The sequence below is a fragment of the Narcine bancroftii genome, chromosome 8 (genome assembly GCF_036971445.1).
Source record: "Narcine bancroftii isolate sNarBan1 chromosome 8, sNarBan1.hap1, whole genome shotgun sequence".
NCBI classification, from domain to species: Eukaryota; Metazoa; Chordata; class Chondrichthyes; order Torpediniformes; family Narcinidae; genus Narcine; species Narcine bancroftii.
In genome coordinates this window covers 21,071,289-21,091,550 of record NC_091476.1, presented here as the reverse complement: position 1 = coordinate 21,091,550, position 20,262 = coordinate 21,071,289, and the positions used below count along the sequence as shown (strand labels likewise).

The window sequence follows — 20,262 nt, the reverse complement described above, 5'->3', positions numbered from 1 at the left end:
TTGTGTGTCTTGCATGCTTTGCACCAAGGACAGAGAACACTGTTTCATTGGGTTGTACTTGTGCAGTCTGATGACTATAAACTTGATTTTACTTGATTGTTATTTGATTTAATGATTTTCTGAAATTTTGTTTTCTGCCATTCTGCTTGCATTTCATATGTAATAACCCTTGTTGGAAGGAGAAGCAGCCCTTGTGAATGAGCTCTCCTGCTAGAGCTGAAATCACTGTGTTGGGTGTCCATGACCAATAAATTTCAGGTCTCTAAGATCCCCTGCATCTTTCCTGCTCTCCACTCTTTGCAATTCCCAATTTGAATTTGGATAATAAAGCAATCATCAGACCTGTAGCATCTAGTCTTCCTGTGGGTTTTCCTGGAAGCAAAAGTACTGTTGCTATTGCGCATCAGACCTACAAAATATATGCTCTTTTTAAACTCTTCAAACAGATTAATTGGCTCTCAAACATTTTGTGATATCCTGAAAAATTCCACAGTTATGTTTCTTTCATATGCTGAATATAGCTATATGCTGCGGACCAGGGTATGGAGGTTAGAATATTACAGGAGGTTAGAGGATAATTACGTATATATTGGAACAGTGAATAGGTAAGAATTTGAAAAAAAAAATGACAAGGGGAATCATTCTGGAATAAATTATTCAAACCCAATAATTCTAGATTTACAATCTGAGTCAACATGAATTGAATGTACTGCAAAGTAACACAACAATCAATTCCTGAATCCCTACAAGTTGTTTTTTTTTTAAATATAATCTTACTGTATCCATTTGTGTGCTAATTGTTGTGTTCAGATAAAAGGAACTGGACCTGACATTTTAACTGGTTCGCTTTCCACAGATGCTGCCCGACTTGTTGAGTTTTTCCAGCATTTTCAGTTTTTATTGCCTTTGAAAATTAGGATTTAAGTTTATTCACTATCAGCTGTAAAAGCTTTTGCCATTAAGACTGCTGCTTTGTTAAGTATGGAGTCATGTCAATGATTGTTTGCTTACTGTAGCAATTACTGAGGAATTCTGAAGGGGCTCTTGTTAAAAACTATGCTGAATTCTTCAATCTGTTCATAATCCCAAATCAGTAAGGTTACACAAAGATTCCAAACCCCATAGCCATAATGCAATAAATAAACTATCAATGCATTTGGAATCATGAAATATTAACATAATAAACTACTTGAACATATTCAAAAAAAATGTGATGCAAGTCACGCGGCATTAATAGGAAGTAAAGGGTAACCAATGTTTTGGTACCTACCCCTTTGTCAGGAAGAAATGTGACACTTTCATCCACTCCTCTGCCCTCACCACCATTTGGGACCCCAAACAGTCCTTCCAAGTGAATCACTTGTGAATCTGCAGGGGTTATCCAGAACTCCCGGTATGTCCTCATCTACATTAGAGAGACTAGACAGAGACTAGAAGATTGTTTAATGAGCACCTCTGTTCTGTCTTCAGCAATACCAAGGACGTCACAGTGGTGAGCCATTTTAATTTCATGCGCCATTCTCACACTGACATATATTTAATTTAAATTGTTATCTATCCATGACCTCATGTACTGCTAAAACTGAGGCTACCCACAAATTGGAGGAAAAATGCCATAATAATGGCATTTCTGCCCTGTACAACCAGATGGCATTAACATTGACCTCCAACTTCTATTAAGCCTCTCTTAAGTGCCTCTTTCCCTGTCCCTCATTTCCTTTCCTCCAGCTTCCTACCCTTCCCTTCTTTCAGAGCTACCCTCTCTCCGCATCACTCCTCAGCTTTTTCCTCTTCTACCCTCCCACCTATATCCACCTTTGACCTTTTACATATTAGCCTGTGGTTCTCCTCCTGCCCTTCCTTCCTTCCTTCCTTTCTCCTCTCCCCCCACATCTTTTTAATTCAGGCACCTGTCTGTTTTTTGTTCTCATACCTTGATGAAGGGCTAAGGCCAAAAATGTTGGTTACCCTGTACTTTCTAGCTACTGCATGGCCTGCTGATGTTCTCCAGCACTTTTGTGTATTGCACTTATAACCCCAACATCTGCAGACTTTCCTGTTTAACTCCAAAGAATGTACCAATTATTTATACACTAAATTGAAATATATATTTTTGCTTTTTAAAATATTTTATTTATTTTAATAAAGAAGTTATAAATAAAAATGATGCAATTCATTATGATATAGACAGTTAAACTAAATAAGACATTCTGTAGAACACTAACATACATAAATTGTAAATCATATCCATAATTCATATTCCATATAGTATATACCTTTTTTAGAAAAAAGCTTGAATAATGTAAAAAAGGAAAGAAGAAAATAGTAAAGGAGAAAAACTCAAACCCCTTACCTAACTCCATTGCCAGATGCTATATATGATTATATATTTTTTTTACCTTTTTTAAAAAATACCAAAGAACTTTAAAAAGTTAATTACATTGGATTAAAATTATAAATTAAAATTATATTGAAATAAAATAAAGTAAAATTATATTGAAATATTAATACATCTTCAGGTTTTTCAACTGAGATAATTTTATCTTCGCAGAGATTAAAACTGTGAAATATAACTTTGTTATTTAACTAAAAACATAACAAGAAACTCCTTTGGTAATCAAGTAAAATCTTTTACTTTTGAGTTTTGACAAAACTATCTCTGAGGAAGAATAATAATGGTTTTAGTGTGTTGAGGCAAAGGCCAAATATAATTATGTCAAGAGATTAAGAACATAAGAATAGAAGTGGTAGTAAGATATATACTTCTCACCTGATCTTGCCTGATCCCAAGATCCTGGTTATATTTATTGAATTTAAACTCTCCAAAACTTTTCTGAATTTTCTGAATTATCATTCCATGCCCAGGTTACAACCCCAATAATATTATGGGTGGCACTGTTGGCCTAGCGGTTTGCGGAATGTGTTACAGCACTGGTATCAGGACCAGGGTTCAAATCCTCCACTGTCTGTAAGGAGTTTGTATGTCCTCCCTGTGTCTATGTGGGTTTTTCATGAGGGGGATTAGGTCAATTGGGTGTGATTAGGCTTGTGGGCCAAAAGGGACTATTACCAAGCTATATGTCCAAATTTTAAAATGTAATTTAAAATTTTTGTATCGTGTCTCCATACCGACTGGTAATTAATTATTCTTTTGGTTGTGGCTCCAATATACAAAATATATATGATTTATTTCACCTTTTTTCAAAGCTGATGCATTTCCAGTTTTATTTTGTTCTCAATTTTCAGCATGTGTTGGGTTGATTCATATTTGTTCCATTCTAATACTGTAATTTAGGATATTAAGTTTGACTTATTAGGCTAACTAGCTGTAAGGAGAAATTAAAATTTTGTAGACCTGTAAGCAAATATAAATTTATTTGATTAGAAAGAGCATTATTTGCCCAAAGTTTCAGGAATGGAGGTTAGAATAAATAGGAAAGAGTTTTGAATTAGAATAATTCCAGAATACATTACAATATCTTTCACTCAATTTGAAGCAATGTTTTGTATCAGTTATGCAGCTGAAACAGTTCAAGGGGCTTTCTTTGTGTAAATAACATGGTGCTGTTTATATTATTTTTAACACCAAAGATCTGTGCAAGAGATTGTGGAAGACATTAAACATGGAAAAGCCAATGGATATGGGTCTGAAGAATTGACTAAATTGCTGAAACTATTGCCAGAACCTGAAGAGGTAAATTATTTTATTTAGATTATAATTATGATTACATGGTTTATAGAAAATTAAATTAAAATCTAATTAATCCAGTCTGCTGCTTGTTTCAAGTGCAGTAATTTCTCAAAGAACACTGCAACAATTCGAGTCTCTCCCATGAACTTTAAACCATTTAATCCAGTCTGCTGCTTGTTTCAAGTGCAGTAATTTCTCAAAGAACCCTGCAACAATTCGAGTCTCTCCCATGAACTTTAAACCAACAAAATCCAGCCACTTTTATCCACTTCACTACCAAATTATCAAATTATCACAAGAAGAGAAAACAGTTTTAAATCCAGCATCTGTATTATAGATGTTTTATTTCATAGTTTGATGTCACTTACATGGTTTAATTTCATTTTTATAAATCTTCCTTGGAGTAATTAATTAGTTACGATCTTGGTAGTCAATTTTGATTATATGATTTTCATTAATGAATGTAAATTTAACTAATGAAGTGTAAACATTGTGATTAAAATTAACCAAAATGTTGAAAATATTGACAATGATCTACAGCAATTAATTGGTTTCCTCAAATCAGATACCTTCATGCCCTTCCTCTTGGATTCATATCCCTGAAATATTTTATGAGAAATGTTCTTTTAATCAAAATAAATACCAATAATGCAAATAGTAATTTTCCAAACATATCATGATTTATTTTATGGTATTATATCTAAGGAGGCAATGAGAATGTATTTCAATTCTCTGGGGTCACTTTATTTGCATCTCTCATAGACCTAGCCAACACTTCTCACTTTTACTGTCTCCACCCTAACTACTTCTTCAATTCCTGTCATTCTTTACTGTACTTTCTCTCAGGATATCAAATGGAACTCCCATACTTTCTCTATTGTTTAAGTTGGTTCAAACAGCTAGATTTCACTGTTCTTGCCAAACCTTTTTTTTTCTTCCCCTCACTGACCTATTCAATAAGGCTTAAGAGTAAATGAGATTTCAATAGTGTTCTCCTGTTTGGGCAGCATATTCTAGCACTCCTCTTCAATTCATTAACAGTACAATATATCTGATGGACAATGGCTCTCTTACATCTAACTTTAATTTTCTTCACATTTCTTCAAAGCTTTCTCTGGGTTTATTGTTTACTCTTTTTAATCAATATTTTTGTGGTCATTACCTCCCATTATTCATTTACCTGTTTCATAATATGTTTTCTCCATTATTTTCTTTCCTGCATACCCTAAATTAATCAAAAACAGGATTCACCTGTAACTATTACTCTTTCTTCTCCATGAGTTTAAAAACTGAAGAACTATGAAAATCTATGAAATCTTGAAACTGACAAGTTGAATAATTGAATTAGCACTCACTGATTGAACTCAATTTCTCTTATCAACCATGATAAGATAGATATCCTACAGAATGAACATTGGCTCATAACCTTCATTTCTGCATGAAAAATAATGTTTATGGTATTTTGAAACATACATAATAGTCCCTTACTACTTTTTATGAAATAAATATACAGTATTGCCTTTTCTCAGTTGTGATCTCCTGGTAATGTTTTACATCTGAAGAAATCTTCTTCTTTCTTTCTTTGGCTTGGCTTCGCAGACGAAGATTTATGGAGGGGTATGTCCACGTCTGCTGCAGGCTCGTTGGTGACTGACAAGTCCGATACGGGATAGGCAGGCACGGTAGCTGTGGTTGCAAGGGAAAATTGGTTGGTTGGGGATGGGTGTTGGGTTTTTCCTCCTTGGTCTTTTGTCAGTGAGGTGGGCTCTGCGGCCTTCTTCAAAGGCAGTTGCTTCCCCCAAACTGTGAGGCGCCAAGATGCACGGTTGGAGATGAGATCAGCCCACTGGCGGTGGTCAATGTGGCAGGCACCAAGAGATCTCTTTAAGCAGTCCTTGTACCTCTTCTTTGGTGCACCTCTGTCTCGGTGGCCAGTGGAGAGCTCGCTATAGAACACAATCTTGGGAAGACGATGGTCCTCCATTCTGGAGACGTGACCCACCCAGCACAGTTGGATCTTCAGCAGCGTGGATTCAATGCTTGCGGATTCTGCCAGCTCGAGTACTTTGATGTTGGTGATGAAGTCATTCCAATGAATGTTGAGGATGGAGCGGAGACAGCGCTGATGGAAGTGTTCTAGGAGCCGTAGGTGATGCCGGTAGAGGACCCATGATTCGGAGCCGAACAGGAGCGTAGGTATGATAACGGCTCTGTATACGCTTATCTTTGTGTGTTTCTTCAGGTGGTTGTTTTTTCAGACTCTTTTGGGTAGTCTTCCAAAGGCGCTATTTGCCTTGGCGAGTCTGTTGTCTATCTCGTTGTCGATCGTTGCATCAGATGAAATGGTGCAGCCAAGGTAGGTAAACTGGTTGACCGTTTTGAGTTCTGTGTGCCCGATGGAGATGTGGGGGGGGGGGGGGGGGGCTGGTAGTCATGGTGGGGAGCTGGCTGATGGAGGACCTCAGTTTTCTTCAGGCTGACTTCCAGGCCAAACATTTTGGCAGTTTCCGCAAAACAGGATGTCATGCGCTGGAGAGCTGGCTCTGAATGGGCAACTAAAGCGGCATCATCTGCAAAGAGTAGTTCATGGACAAGTTGCTCTTGTGTCTTGGTGTGAGTTTGCAGGCGCCTGAGATTGAAGAGACTGCCATCCATGCGGTACCGGATGTAAACACCGTCTTCATTGTTGAGGTCTTTCATGGCTTGTTTCACCATCATGCTGAAGAAGATAGTAAAGAGGGTTGGTGCGAGAATGCAGCCTTGCTTCACGCCGTTGTCAATGGAGAAGGGTTATGTGCCATTAAACTCTCATACAAGCAGCTTCAGCCAAACAATTTCCAAATTCTTGCTAAGAATCACAGTTATTTTTCAGAAAGATTGCTAATTAAAGCAAACCAATTATATTTTACAAAAATGACAATATTTGATTCCTGTGGGTTGTGTGTATATTATAAAACTTGTGGACACAAGGATCTGAAGATTTTATAGTCAATATAATTCAAAAGTTTTGTGATATGTTTATAGTCATGTTTTTAAATCTGTAATGTATGAAAGAACAATCTCAAAGGTAACATCTATTGGGCAAATAAATTATGATTGGCTAACATAACCCCTTTTATGCTAATTTACCAAACATCTATCTCGGAGAACAACTCAAAGATACTGACAAGGAATAGGTAACCCGCAGAAAAACCTTGCATTTAAATTCATTGATGAGCCAACAGCCCCAAAAATGCTACTAATTAAATATATTAATAATGCTATTTTCTCAACCATTATGTTCAATCTGAGGCGCCTGCAAGCTCACACCAAGACACAGGAGAAACTTGTCCGTGAACTACTCTTTGCAGATGATGCCGCTTTAGTTGCCCATTCAGAGCCAGCTCTTCAGCGCTTGACGTCCTGCTTTGCGGAAACTGCCAAAATGTTTGGCCTGGAAGTCAGCCTGAAGAAAACTGAGGTCCTCCATCAGCCAGCTCCCCACCATGACTACCAGCCCCCCCACATCTCCATCGGGCACACAAAACTCAAAACGGTCAACCAGTTTACCTATCTCGGCTGCACCATTTCATCAGATGCAAGGATCGACAATGAGATAGACAACAGACTCGCCAAGGCAAATAGCGCCTTTGGAAGACTACACAAAAGAGTCTGGAAAAACAACCAACTGAAAAACCTCACAAAGATAAGCGTATACAGAGCCGTTGTCATACCCACACTCCTGTTCGGCTCCGAATCATGGGTCCTCTACCGGCACCACCTACGGCTCCTAGAACGCTTCCACCAGCGTTGTCTTCGCTCCATCCTCAACATCCATTGGAGCGCTTTCATCCCTAGCGTCGAGGTGCTCGAGATGGCAGAGGTCGACAGCATCGAGTCCACGCTGCTGAAGATCCAGCTGCGCTGGATGGGTCACGTCTCCAGAATGGAGGACCATCGCCTTCCCAAGATCGTGTTATATGGCGAGCTCTCCCCTGGCCACCGTGACAGAGGTGCACCAAAGAAAAGGTACAAGGACTGCCTAAAGAAATCTCTTGGTGCCTGCCACATTGACCACCGCCAGTGGGCTGATAACGCCTCAAACCGTGCATCTTGGCGCCTCACAGTTTGGCGGGCAGCAACCTCCTTTGAAGAAGACTGCAGAGCCCACCTCACTGACAAAAGGCAAAGGAGGAAAAACCAAACACCCAACCCCAACCAACCAATTTTCCCCTGCAACCGCTGCAACCGTGTCTGCCTGTCCCGCATCGGACTTGTCAGCCACAAACGAGCCTGCAGCTGACGTGGACTTTTTACCCCCTCCATAAATCTTCGTCCGCGAAGCCAAGCCAAAGAAGATGTTTATAGATCACTTGGATAATCCAGACATCTGGAAATAAATTCTATAAACTCAATTACAAAGCATTTATTTCTCTCATACTGAATAACCTTCTTAATGTCTAACATGGAAGCTAAAAAGCATAAGTTAATCTTGAGCTGTATGTTGTTTGCTATATTGATTAAGATCAAGAAATCCTCACCATTCATCTTCCCTAAAGCAGAACTTGGGCTCCTTCTTTATATTCAAAGACCTCCAGTGCAATATTAGCAACATTACCAACCACATTTGGTGAATTAAGTCCACATACAGTCAAAAGTTGCAACCAATAAGATAAAATATTAATATATCTGAGCTTCACAATTGGATAAATATAAACAAGAAAACAGTTGCAATCATTCATTCATCAAATTCAGGTCAACATCACTCACCATGACCACCAGCCAGATCCCCAAATGTAATCATTTTTTATATACTCCAACCACCATAGTTGTTTCCTCCTTTTTGTCTAGTCTGCATTAAGTTTTCACCAAATAGGTGAGCTCATGACTTGGGTAAGAAATTGTGTTGTGGGCAAGTTCTCTGCATCATTGTAATAGATTATAAGAATTTTCTTATGTTCACCTGGAACAAGAAAATTAAGAATGAACTGCAGCAATCAAATTAAAAAATAATTGCAGGGAGCCAGCAGTTACATAATTATCAAAAATTTAGAAAGTCTCTAGTTTTGTAGCATATCATAAAGCTGAAGCTACAGTGCAAATATTCCAGCATTGTTTGCAATCGATTTGGGCCCCAGTGAGAGATTCATTAAGAATATGTGAAAATACGTAAAATGTACATTCGTTAATCAATTGAGTTCCTTGAGAAAAAGGAAAGAGAGAAGAGTAGGCTGATTAATATATTACTAATATATATTGCAATAAATATTGGAAATTCAAAGTGAAAGAGAAAATACTTTTTAAATGCAAATGATTACCTGCAAGTGACTGGATGGGAAGGAAAAACACATGCAATATGGGGAAAGCTTGAAAAGTTACAGATAAGCATCAGTTCAGACTCTGATGTCTATATTTTTGTATAATTAAGATATACAGCAGATTTTTTGTCATTTGTTAAATGATATATTGCATAAATTTTTCATACAATGATTAGCTGAAGCACAACAGATATATAATAAATGTTCAATACCACATTTAAAGGGCAAGACTATATTTGTGAACAATGTCACAGTAGTTTTTTATTTGTATTTCTACTGTTTCAGGTGAAACGCCTAAAAATGTTTCAAGGAGACCAGAGTAAACTGTCTGAAGCAGATCTCTTCATGCTGCTCCTCGTGAGAGTGCCCAGGTAGGACAAAAACATGTGGAAATTAAAACATTTTGTCGACGTTCCTGGAAAAACAACTAACAGAAAGAATCTAAATTACATCACTGAAATGTATTGAAACCTTGAAGCATATTGTACTAAGCAGCAGCACACAAAGTGTGAGGATATACCATATATTCCATATTTACATTGCCGTTGCTTGTCTACCTATTCCAAGGGGATACATCATGTTCACATTTCTTAACATGATTCAGACCTGAGGGGTACAAGCTTTATCACAGATGGATGATAGCCCACTGTTAATCCCGTATTACCACGAGTGGCATCACCTTCTTATCTGGATGTTATCCAGCAGCTGAAAGGCAATACTAAACAGCAATGACAATTCTGAACTCCTACCTTGGTGGGCACCTTTGTCTCCTTTGGAATTTCACCCTCAAGATCCTCCTTTCTGCAACATTGTTATTTCATCTACATCTTTCTGTTGAGACAGGTTTTCTCCACACACGCTGTTATTCAACTTACTATTTAAAAACAGATTACAATTCCTTCTGTAAGTACAACTGTACATAATTTAGAAAATCCTATGTGTGATAGCTAACCTAATCAACGTTTTTTGTGAGTCATACAGATACTGTTCAAGCTCTCCTATCATCTCATGTCCTATAAAAATTATATTATTGTGCATTAATATATAAAGTAGTGTCCAGATTTACTTAGTTAGAACAGTATAAGAGATTAAAAGGTTTGGTAAACGTTAACATACACTGCAGGGCTAACTTATTAATACTGAATGTAAGAATATAAATACGAATCTACTGAATGTAAATATAGAACATCTGGAAATATGATGATGCGAGGGAACAAAAGTGCATGCTCATCCTTGGTTTTATGCCCTAATAAAGTATACACACTGCACAAACTGCATTCCAAGGCTTCTACTTATAAATGTTAATTGAAGCACAGGTGATTCTCCAGTACTAGGATTTTGCCAAACAATAGAAATGGCAAGACATTTTATTGTGATGAAAAGAAGCCAACACTGAATTTTTGCAGGATGTGGTTTACGCTCCTATATTCAGCGAATGAAGTGTTTGCCAGTCATATGCAACCACTTTAATGATCTTTATGCACAGCAGTAGCAGGAGCTTTCTGAGGTGCAAAGTGTTTGCATTTTGTTGGTGCCCAAGAACACAAATGGAGTAATTGAAAGCACTGATGATTTGCTAGATTGTCGATAACAATATAATGTCAATTCAGAACTGTGTCACAACTATATTCTTGATTTCACTCAATACTGAGAAGATTGATGGATCAGGTTTACATCCTGAGCTGGTTCAATGATAACTATGAAATGAAAACATGAACCAGGAAAATATGGCATTGACTATTATCTTTTCCAAAATAATTTGTTGCAAAATGTGGTGTTTCAGGAAATTTTCATTTTGCTCATTCTGATCTTTCGGATTAAATGTTGTTCATTTTGCAGCTACTGCCTTCATTTGGAAGCCATGATCCTGAAGGAAGAATTTGAGCCTCAAGTAAAATCACTGGTACCATCCATAGGTGTATTGATGGAGGCTACACATGGTAAAATCCTGAAGCAGAGACAATTTATGCATTTCTGTGCATGGAGATGTGGATTATTAATGTAGAGGTTTATAAAATTATGAGGAGGATAAACAAACTTTTTTTGTAGGGCAAGGGAGACCTGAACGAGAGGGCACAGATTTGAGGTGTGAGGTGAGAAATTGAGGGGTGTTTTTCACACAGGGTGGTGAATATCTTAAATCAGCTGCATAGTGGAGACAGATACTGTTACCGTGTTTCAAAGGCATTTGGACAGGACTTTGGAGAGGAAAGGGCAAATAGAATTAGCATAGATAGGGATCATGGTTGGCATGGATGACATGGGCTGTAAGGGTGGGTTACAGTAATGTATGATTCCATAGCATACAAATTTAAAATAAATTTAACTCTTCATCAACTTCTGTTGAGTAGCACTATATTGCAAGCAAATAAATGAAGTCAAACATTGAATCAAGAAATCCAGTGGAGGGAGAAATGTAACATCTTTCCAGAGAAGTAAAGACAAACCAGAACCATGCAAAATTACCCATCAATTTTGAATGACAGAATATTCTTCCAAAAATCAATATTTTCTTGATAGGGTATTTCAATAATCCCAGTCAGAAATCTTGTTCTGGTGGACCTTTTTTGTACAGAGAAAGCTATTTCAAAAATTTTAAAACAGGAAATTATATTTGCAGAAAGCTCTGTGTGCTGTCAATGCTTATACAGTTGATGTATAGTTGTTCATTCAAGTGAGAAGACAGTTCTGAATGTGCATAATGCTTTTGCTGTCTTGCAGAACTACAGAACTGTAATGAATTGCATACTATATTGAGGTTGGTGTTGAAGGCAGGAAACTTCATGAATGCAGTAAGTATTTTGATCTCAGCAAATCAAATAGTGTGAAATTCAAGATTCTCTTTTAGATTAATTTTCTCACCAGCAAAATAATTTGCTATTCTTGCATCAGTCTCAAGATTATCACCTGTAAATTCTAGGGCAACTAAAAAGGATGTTTGCATCAGTGAGGGGCAACAACTGTTTTACTTGATTTCACTCCACACCCCCTACAAACTTTGGTTGGCTCTTTTCATGAAAAATATGCCCCTTGTATTCTTTTCAGGGATTGGTATTTGATAGATAGAAATACTGGTAGAGTGGGGGAGAAATGTTCAGGTCTTTGAATGATGGTCACAGGAGCAGGATGGAATCTAGTGTTTGTAGTCATGGTCTAGGCTATAGGGGATTTCACCTAAAGGAAGCAAGGTGGTAAGAAACTTAACTGACATTAGTCCCAGCACAATATGGAAAAGATATGCACATTCATTTGCTTAAAGGATGACACATTGCTGGCATGAGTTACTGCCCATCTCTAATTGCCATTGAATCAAGTGGTGCTATTTTAGAGGCATTTAGCAGTAACTTTATAGTAACTTTTTATTCCAGGTTCATTTAATGAACAGATTTTTAATTCCTATGTTTCCAAAATGAGATGCAAATTTAATGGCAGATGATTGATCGAATAATTTATCATCACCATATCATACCATATTTCAAAAAGGAATGGATGCTTGGGGAATAGCGTATTCAATGTGCTTCTGATGAGGATATGATATCAAGGGTAATGGTGTCAAGCAGACAAAGTGCCCAGTCAAATTTCTAGAAATGTGAACCAACCCAATAATAGTTTGAGAAAAAAAAATCTTTTATGCAGTGAAGTTTCCAGACAGATAGCTGGTGAGTAGTCCATTTTCAAGGACTACAATGGATGTATATGGTAGATCTATTAATTTAAAAGACAATTTCCAGCTAAATTTAATTGCCGCAATAACAAGAACTGCCTCCATTGAGATTCAATTGCTCTTTGTTTCACTGAAAAATGTGACTGGAACAGACATTTTGTTTTTTAAAAAATTTAGAAACTTCATAAAATACCAGGACTTGTGGTTCAACAGTTAAATAAATAAATTTTTAAAAATGAAATTGATGTTATAGCTGAAAATTATAGAGCAAGAATTGTGGGTTAGAAAAAAATGGATGGTGAGAAGACTGCTTGTGTACTCACAGTTTTCCTGTTTTTTGTTGTCTTGTATGTAAAATTGAGCAACACAATAGACTCCCAACGAAAACCACTCTGAGTCAGCTCTGAACTCCAATTTTGAAAACAATAAACTATCTTAAGTTCCGCCATAGTAAGGAAACATTTACTCAGCAAAACTATCACTGGTTTGTTACTAAATGAGGAAACTCAAGTTTACAGGGAAGAAGCTATAAGAGTATTTACAGGAAACATGGAGAGGAGGGGACAATTTGTGAAGCTGATGCTTTCACTTGCATTTGGACCAGGCAATGAATAAGATTAAATTTCATATGACTCATCATGTGTGCACCTGGAATATTCAATCACATGACATTGTTTTTGCCACATGGAGCCAAGGAAATGGGAATCAGAATTCCAACCAAGAGAGCCTTTCCCTCAAGAATCTTCAAGGAGCAATGCTAGTGTCCACTTTCAAAAAAAGTAGTCATTGAGATCTGTAATCTGAAACTGGCACAGCTTCAACCACAGTCCTGAGGGAGTGAAGGCAACATTGACCCTTTAGCAGATGGCAGGAATTAATAACATTCATGTCTCATAATTTGCAGCTCAGGTCTATGCTTACTCCATGATGACAGTTTTCTTAAGAAGAATGAATTTCATGATCTCATGAATAGAGAAAAGCATGTAGTACAAACCTAATGATTTGTCCAGATAGTGGGTTTAAACGATATGAAAATTATGAACAACAGACATGAAGGGGATATGAAGCCCAACCTGTCTTGTATTTCCAGAATCGCAAAAAAAGCATTACCACCCAGAAAAGATCATTCAGCCAACTCTGTACACCCTGGAACCTCATGTTGGACTTGAATCTGGACCTTCCTCTTGAGCCAATCTGATGTTCCCACCATTTTGTAGTTCTCTAATTAGCTGAATATGGTCTCCTACAAATATAGGACTGCACAACTACAGTAAAAGGTACTGATACTGAAGCATTCAAAAGATCATCAGTGCCCTCAGGAAATAGTAGATTGTACATGCATGGAACTCTATAGAGAATCTTCCATTTCATTCTTGCTGTATAATCCATATTGTGAAAAATAAATATTAGAATGACCTGAAGACACATTTTGGCAATGTTTGAACATCTAAGTTCAAAAATACATTTTGTACTTAAAAGGGTTCATCTATGCAGCATCAGCTACAGGACCAGTAAGAAAAGGAAGAGGAGGATGATCTTCTGGGATTTGCTCTCTGGGTGGGCTAAAAATCCCACATCACTGAAGGAAGAGGGATCCTCAATCTATGTCTCTATATAGTAAGACCATGCCAATTTAGCTTGATGTGATAAATTAAAAGTGCCTGATAATGGTCAAAGAGAGTGGTCCAACAGTTTCCCCATGACAATCCACTTGAATTACACAAGAATGTGAATAGGTCATTTGGCTCTATGGTCATTCATTATTAATACCATTATGAATGATCTATTATTTTGTCCCACTTTCCTGCAGCAACCCCAGATCTCTTGATTCCCTTCACCTATTTTTCAAACTTAAATGCCCTGGTGGACAAAACTGGCCAGAAACTAACTTGAAGCAGATACTAAAATATTGTGGTTGTGGGAATTTATTGTATTCTGCAACAGGAACCCAACACCCACTGTACAAGGCATTTCCATCACACACAACTAAATTAATTGGCTAAGGAATATCCTCAAAGCTTCAGAACAGCTTTTGTCACCTCAAAGAACATCTCTTTTTCCCTCAAACAATGCAGGTCCAACGGCATTAATGAAACTCAAAATTAATTCAGGTCAAAGCAGCCATCTTGTTTCACATCTCATGTATGGGGTTCAAATTTACTACTGCCCTTAACTGACACAATGGGACTTCAGTGTGTAAAAACACAGAAATTTTGGAGGAACTTAGTAGGTATCGTAGCATCCAAAGAAAATAAAGATATTTAAATGATTGGGGGAGAGCATTTAGTTAGTCAAGGTTTCCCAAAAGGCAAAAGGGAATCTCTCGTCCTGCCCCTGAAAAATAAGGCAGGAATCATGTTGACTCCCTACATTTTGATTGACTGTCAAATTGCAGATTATTGTGACTTAGAATTTCAAAGCTGCTCATCCAGCAGCACGGTGGAGTTTCTTCACTACAAGCACAGCACTGGATCAGGAAGAAATCTCCTCAGCATCTTAGCAAGCACTAAGAATAATTTTTATAAGCTGATTTCCCAAATATCATTATTTTATTGCAGCTCATATCTTTATCTACTTCAATGGTAATCACCAAAATCATAGAAACACTGACACATTAGCGAATATTTAAGATAAGATCGAGGTAGGTAAGTTGTTCCCATTGGTGGGATGACTAGAATTAGGGGACATAGCCTCAAGGTTCAGGGTAGTAGATTTAGGATGGAAATGAGGAGGAACTGCTTTTCCACGAGGGTGGTGAATCTGTGGAATTCGCAGCCCATTGAAGCAGTGAAGGCTACTTCAGTGAATACATTTAAGACAAGGTTGGATAGATTTTTGCAAAGGAGGTGAATTAAGGGCTATGGGGAAAAGGCAGGTAAGTGGAGGTGAGCCTATCAGATCAGCCATGATCTCATCTTATTGAGCAGGCACAAGGAGTCGGATGCCTACTCTTGCTGCTATTTTTAAAAAATGTTCTTATGTGTTTTTATTATGAGTTGAATTGCTGGTGCAGAACTAATGTATGACCATGCTCTCTGGAGAGTTGGCACTTGGGTGCCAGCTGTTTGATAACCTATTTGGACTCTCCTTTAAACTATCCCTTAGTATACATGGAGCATCAACATTTGGTGGTGTTCTAACAGTGTTCAACAGGGGTCGGTCTTGGATCGTCTATTTTTCATGTTATATGCAAATAATTTTGTTGTTGCAGTTGATGGTTTTGTTGCCAAGTTTGCAGATGATAAAAGATAGGTAAGGGGGGCAGATAGCATTGAAGAAGCAGGAAATCTGCAGAGAGATTTGGATAGGTTGGGCAAATGGGGAAAGTAGCAGCAGATGGAAAATGTATGGTCATCCACATTAGTCAAAGGAATAAAAGTGTAGATTACTTTCTAAATGGAGAGAAAATTCATAAAGTGGAGAACCAAAGGGACTTAGGAGTCCTAGTGCCAGATTCCCTAATGATTAATTTGCAGGTTAAGTCAGAAGTAAGGAAGGTAAATGCAATGTTAGCACCCATTTCGAGAGGACTTGAATGTAAAAGGAAATATGTAATAATGATGCTTTATAAGGTGTTGATCGGAGTAAATTTGGAGTATTGTGAGCAGTTTTGGAACCCATATCTGAGGAAGGATGTGCTGGTGTTACAGAGGGTCTAGACAAAAGACAAAGGAGGAAAAACCCAACACCCAACCCCAACCAACCAATTTTCTCTTGCAACCGCTGGAACCGTGTCTGCCTGTCCCGCATCGGACTTGTCAGCCACAAACGAGCCTGCAGCTGACGTGGACATTACCCCTCCATAAATCTTCGTCCGCGAAGCCAAGCCAAAGAAGAAAGAGAGGAGGTTCACAAGAATGACTCCAGGAATGAAAGGGTTGATGTATGAGGAATTTTTGATGGCTCTGGCCCTGTATCACTTGAGTATCAAAGAATGATGGGGTATCTCATCAAAATATTCCTAATATTGAAAGAGCTAGATGATGTGATAATGGAAAACACATTCCCAGTAGTGAGAAAGTCTAGGACAGTGGTTCTCAACCTTTTTCTTTCCACTCACATACGTAAGTAATCCATATGCCATCAGGGCTCTGTGATTAATAAGGAATTACTTAAGGTGGTATGTAAGTGGGAAGGGAAGGTTGAGAATCATTGCTCTAGACCCAAATGTTACTGAAATATTTTGCTTAAGAAAAAATGTCATTGGCCCTTTTTCCTTTGGGATTATGAAACTGTGCACATAACAAGTCAAATAGCTACGATTTAAACACTGGGTTTCAAACTTTTTCTTTCCACACACAAGCCACTTTAAGCAATCCCTTACTAATTACAGAGCACCTTTGGCATAGGGAATTCAAAGTGGTATGTGAGTGGAAAGGAAAAGGTTCAGAACCACTGGTCTAGGATCAGGGAGCACAGCCTCAGAATAAAAGGACTCTCAACAATCTTCAGTCTTATGTTGGCCAAGTGTTCATGGTAGCCAAACACACAACAGCGTGTTTTAACAATGCCCAGTAGTTAGAGTAGAATTAGTGGAGAGAGAAACAGGTTAACATCCAGTCAAAATGAGAAATCCAGTGCTTTAATTTACAAAGAAAAGTAAGATGGAGAGACTCATGAATGCCAAAGTTGTAAAAATATAATTACTTTAAAATTGGCAGTTGTGGAGAGAAAATAAGAGTGAAGAAATTTAATCAGGAAGGTACATCAAGTGTGAAAGGTAGTGGTTACCTGAAATTGATAAATTCCACACCAAGACAAAAGGTAAAGTGCTCTTCCTCAAACTTGCCTTGAACATTTTGGAACAAGAGCGGACTGATGACAGAGAGGTAACGTGTGAATGGGATGGAGAATTGAAATCATTCTGACAAGAAGCTGAGGATCTTTGTTTTTCATGGTCAATAGTCGTGATTCCATCATCCTTACCTATTTTTGGTTCCATTAGAGTGATGTAAAAGAATATTGAGTGGAGTACACATTGATCTGTTAAAAATAAAAATTCCACTTAGCCTCTAATGCATTGAGGTTTTGCTGACCTCCGCTGCAATAGAGACTTCCCAGTAGCCAACCATTTCAATTCTGAGTCACACTTGCATACTCACATGTCTGTCCATGGCCTTATGTACATCCCACCTTGACCACCTGCAGAATGGAGGAACACCAACTTATTTTCCATCCAGGTACTCTCTAGCCAGATGGCATTAACATAGACTCCTCTGCTTTCTGCTAACCTTCTTGCTTTTATTCCCTCCCCTTTCCAGTTCTCCCCCTCCACCCGCCTTTCCTTCCCCCCATACCCCCATCTCTTCCCCCCCCATTTTGTCTTTTTACCTTTGCTGTTTGACCAGCTGAGTTTATCCAGCATTTTGTGTTTTTACTTTGCTGCTAAACATGCTGTTATCAATCATATTCAGCCTTCCCATTTGTTATCCTAATAGTATCATTGAAGATACCAATGTACTAATCAACTACATTGCTCCTTTAATGAGCACTCAAGATGTGTTTCCAGAATGAGGGCAATAATTGAATCAGCATTATAGCTTTTCAAGAGAGAGAATGTGTTGCTATCAGTGCTGTTGTTCTGGAAACCTGGTATGAGTCCAATAATGATTACTCATGCTCAGTGTGAAGAAAATGTCTTTGATGGCTGTTCTTTGGAGGACAGAGGTGACCTGCATGATCAATCATTGCTGAAATGAGCTCAAGGCAGTATCCTGGCTTGCATCGTGAGCAACCAGTGGCCGCTCCACACATTACAGAATGCCCAGATCCTTTGGTCTCTCACAACACCTTCTAATGGATATGAAAAACTCACTGGTGATAACTTGCTTTGGAAGGGTGGTAATGAGAGGAACTAAAGATTCCAGACATTGAGTCAACTCATGGAGCAGGTGCAATGATTCCACAATAATAACTTGCATTTACTGGTTGGACAGAATACAACCCTAACCTAACATCTCAGCATGGAGCAATCACACTGCTTACTCCAGCCCACCCAATAATATGCTGATAGTCTGCCATCCACTCATTGCTGAGGGCTTTGCATGAAATTCCTTTCTTCAATTACTGGAGAATCAATAGAGATATTGCTAAGCGATGTACCAGTGTATTACATCAAGTCTAAATGCAAAAACAAATCACACTGTGCACATTGACCCAGTGCCCCAATTTTTTTTTGTAGGGAGGATATGCAGGGAATGCTGCAGGATTTCACATTGCATCATTATTGAAACTTGCTGACATAAAAGCAAATAAACCTGGCATAAACCTGATCCATTTTGTGGCCATGGTGAGTATTCTAAATATAAACAAAAGTTCTCTCTATTCAGAATGTTATTTGTTTTGACATTGGTTAGGAAACAGAAATGAATGTGGAAAACCATCTTCTATAGTTTTAGCATTGAAAAAGAAATTGAAGTTAACCCATTAATTGTTGCAATTAATGGGCTACTGCAATTTGTAACATTATAGCATGTGCATTTTGAATCAAGCATTCTCAATTCCAAGTCTGGAGTATCAGTTACAACTGTGGCATAATGTCTTCAGTGTAATTTTGTAGATTATAAATGGAATAGAAAATTTTCAAATGAATCATACAGAATAATTTATATAAATTATTCAGTCAAAATGCTATGTTTATAAACTGTAATGGTTTGTCCACAAAGTCCTCATTATCTATTGATGGGCTCTCAGCAAACTCTTAAGGTCCACATGAAAATATTCAAAGGCTTTGAGCTGCACCAAAAATTTGAAATTTCTACAAGAGCAAGAATGCAAACACATGTATATTCCTCTTCCTATTCATGTTCTTTATCAAAGTCAAGCCAGCTACAAAGCTCATGAGAAAATCATAGCTTTGTGCCTCTTCCTTGCCACCATATTGGTCCCAGTTTCCTCTCCCATTCTCCAGCTTCAAGGTCAACATCTATTGACTCAGAGGAAGAAGCAGAAATTCCCCTCATCATCACCATCTGAAAAGTGGCTGAGTGCCACTTCATCTCTCCCCAGAATTATGCAGTACTCAGGATCAAATATATATGCATTTTATTACATGTTTATATTGTTTTATTATTTTAATGTGTTTATTAATGCATTTTGAACATTCTGAACACATTTTGTTTGTTGGAAGATATCTTGGGTATGTAGGGAGAACCATGTTCCTGTCTTGCTGAGTAGATAAACAATTTAATTATTAGGTTATATTAGGAGTATATTACAAACCGGAGGCGGCGGCTCCAGTCCAGGCACAGGGAGAGCAGCAGCGGCCCCGGCCCCGGTCCGGGCGAAGGGTAGACGGCGGCGGCCCCGATACGGGCAGGAGCAAGGGGGAGACGGCGGCCCCGGCCTCGGTCGAGTGAGGCAGGCGGAGGCCCCGGTCCGGACAGGGAGTGGGTGGCGGCGGCCCCAGTCCAGGCACAGGGAGAGCAGCAGCGGCCCCGGCCCCGGTCCGGGCGAAGGGTGGACGGCGGCGGCCCCGATACGGGCAGGAGCAAGGGGGAGACGGCGGCCCCGGCCTCGGTCGAGTGGGGCAGGTGAAGGCCCCGATCCGGGCAGAGAGTGGGAGGCGGCGGCCCCAATCCAGGCACAGGGTGAACTGCGGCGGCCTCGGC

The 20,262-nt window shown here is 38.6% G+C and overlaps 1 protein-coding gene across 6 annotated transcripts in view; it reads left to right on the top strand.

Annotated features, from left to right (window-relative positions):
* Positions 1-20,262, top strand: part of LOC138740450 (FH2 domain-containing protein 1-like) — a 63,086-nt gene that overhangs the window by 18,088 nt on the left and 24,736 nt on the right. For all 6 annotated transcript variants that reach the window (XM_069893092.1, XM_069893090.1, XM_069893088.1 and 3 more), the window contains 5 exons: positions 3,592-3,694; positions 9,274-9,359; positions 10,828-10,928; positions 11,710-11,780; positions 18,834-18,941. In XM_069893092.1, the coding sequence (XP_069749193.1) occupies positions 3,592-3,694; positions 9,274-9,359; positions 10,828-10,928; positions 11,710-11,780; positions 18,834-18,941 (469 nt within the window). The remainder of the gene's footprint in view (positions 1-3,591; positions 3,695-9,273; positions 9,360-10,827; positions 10,929-11,709; positions 11,781-18,833; positions 18,942-20,262) is intronic.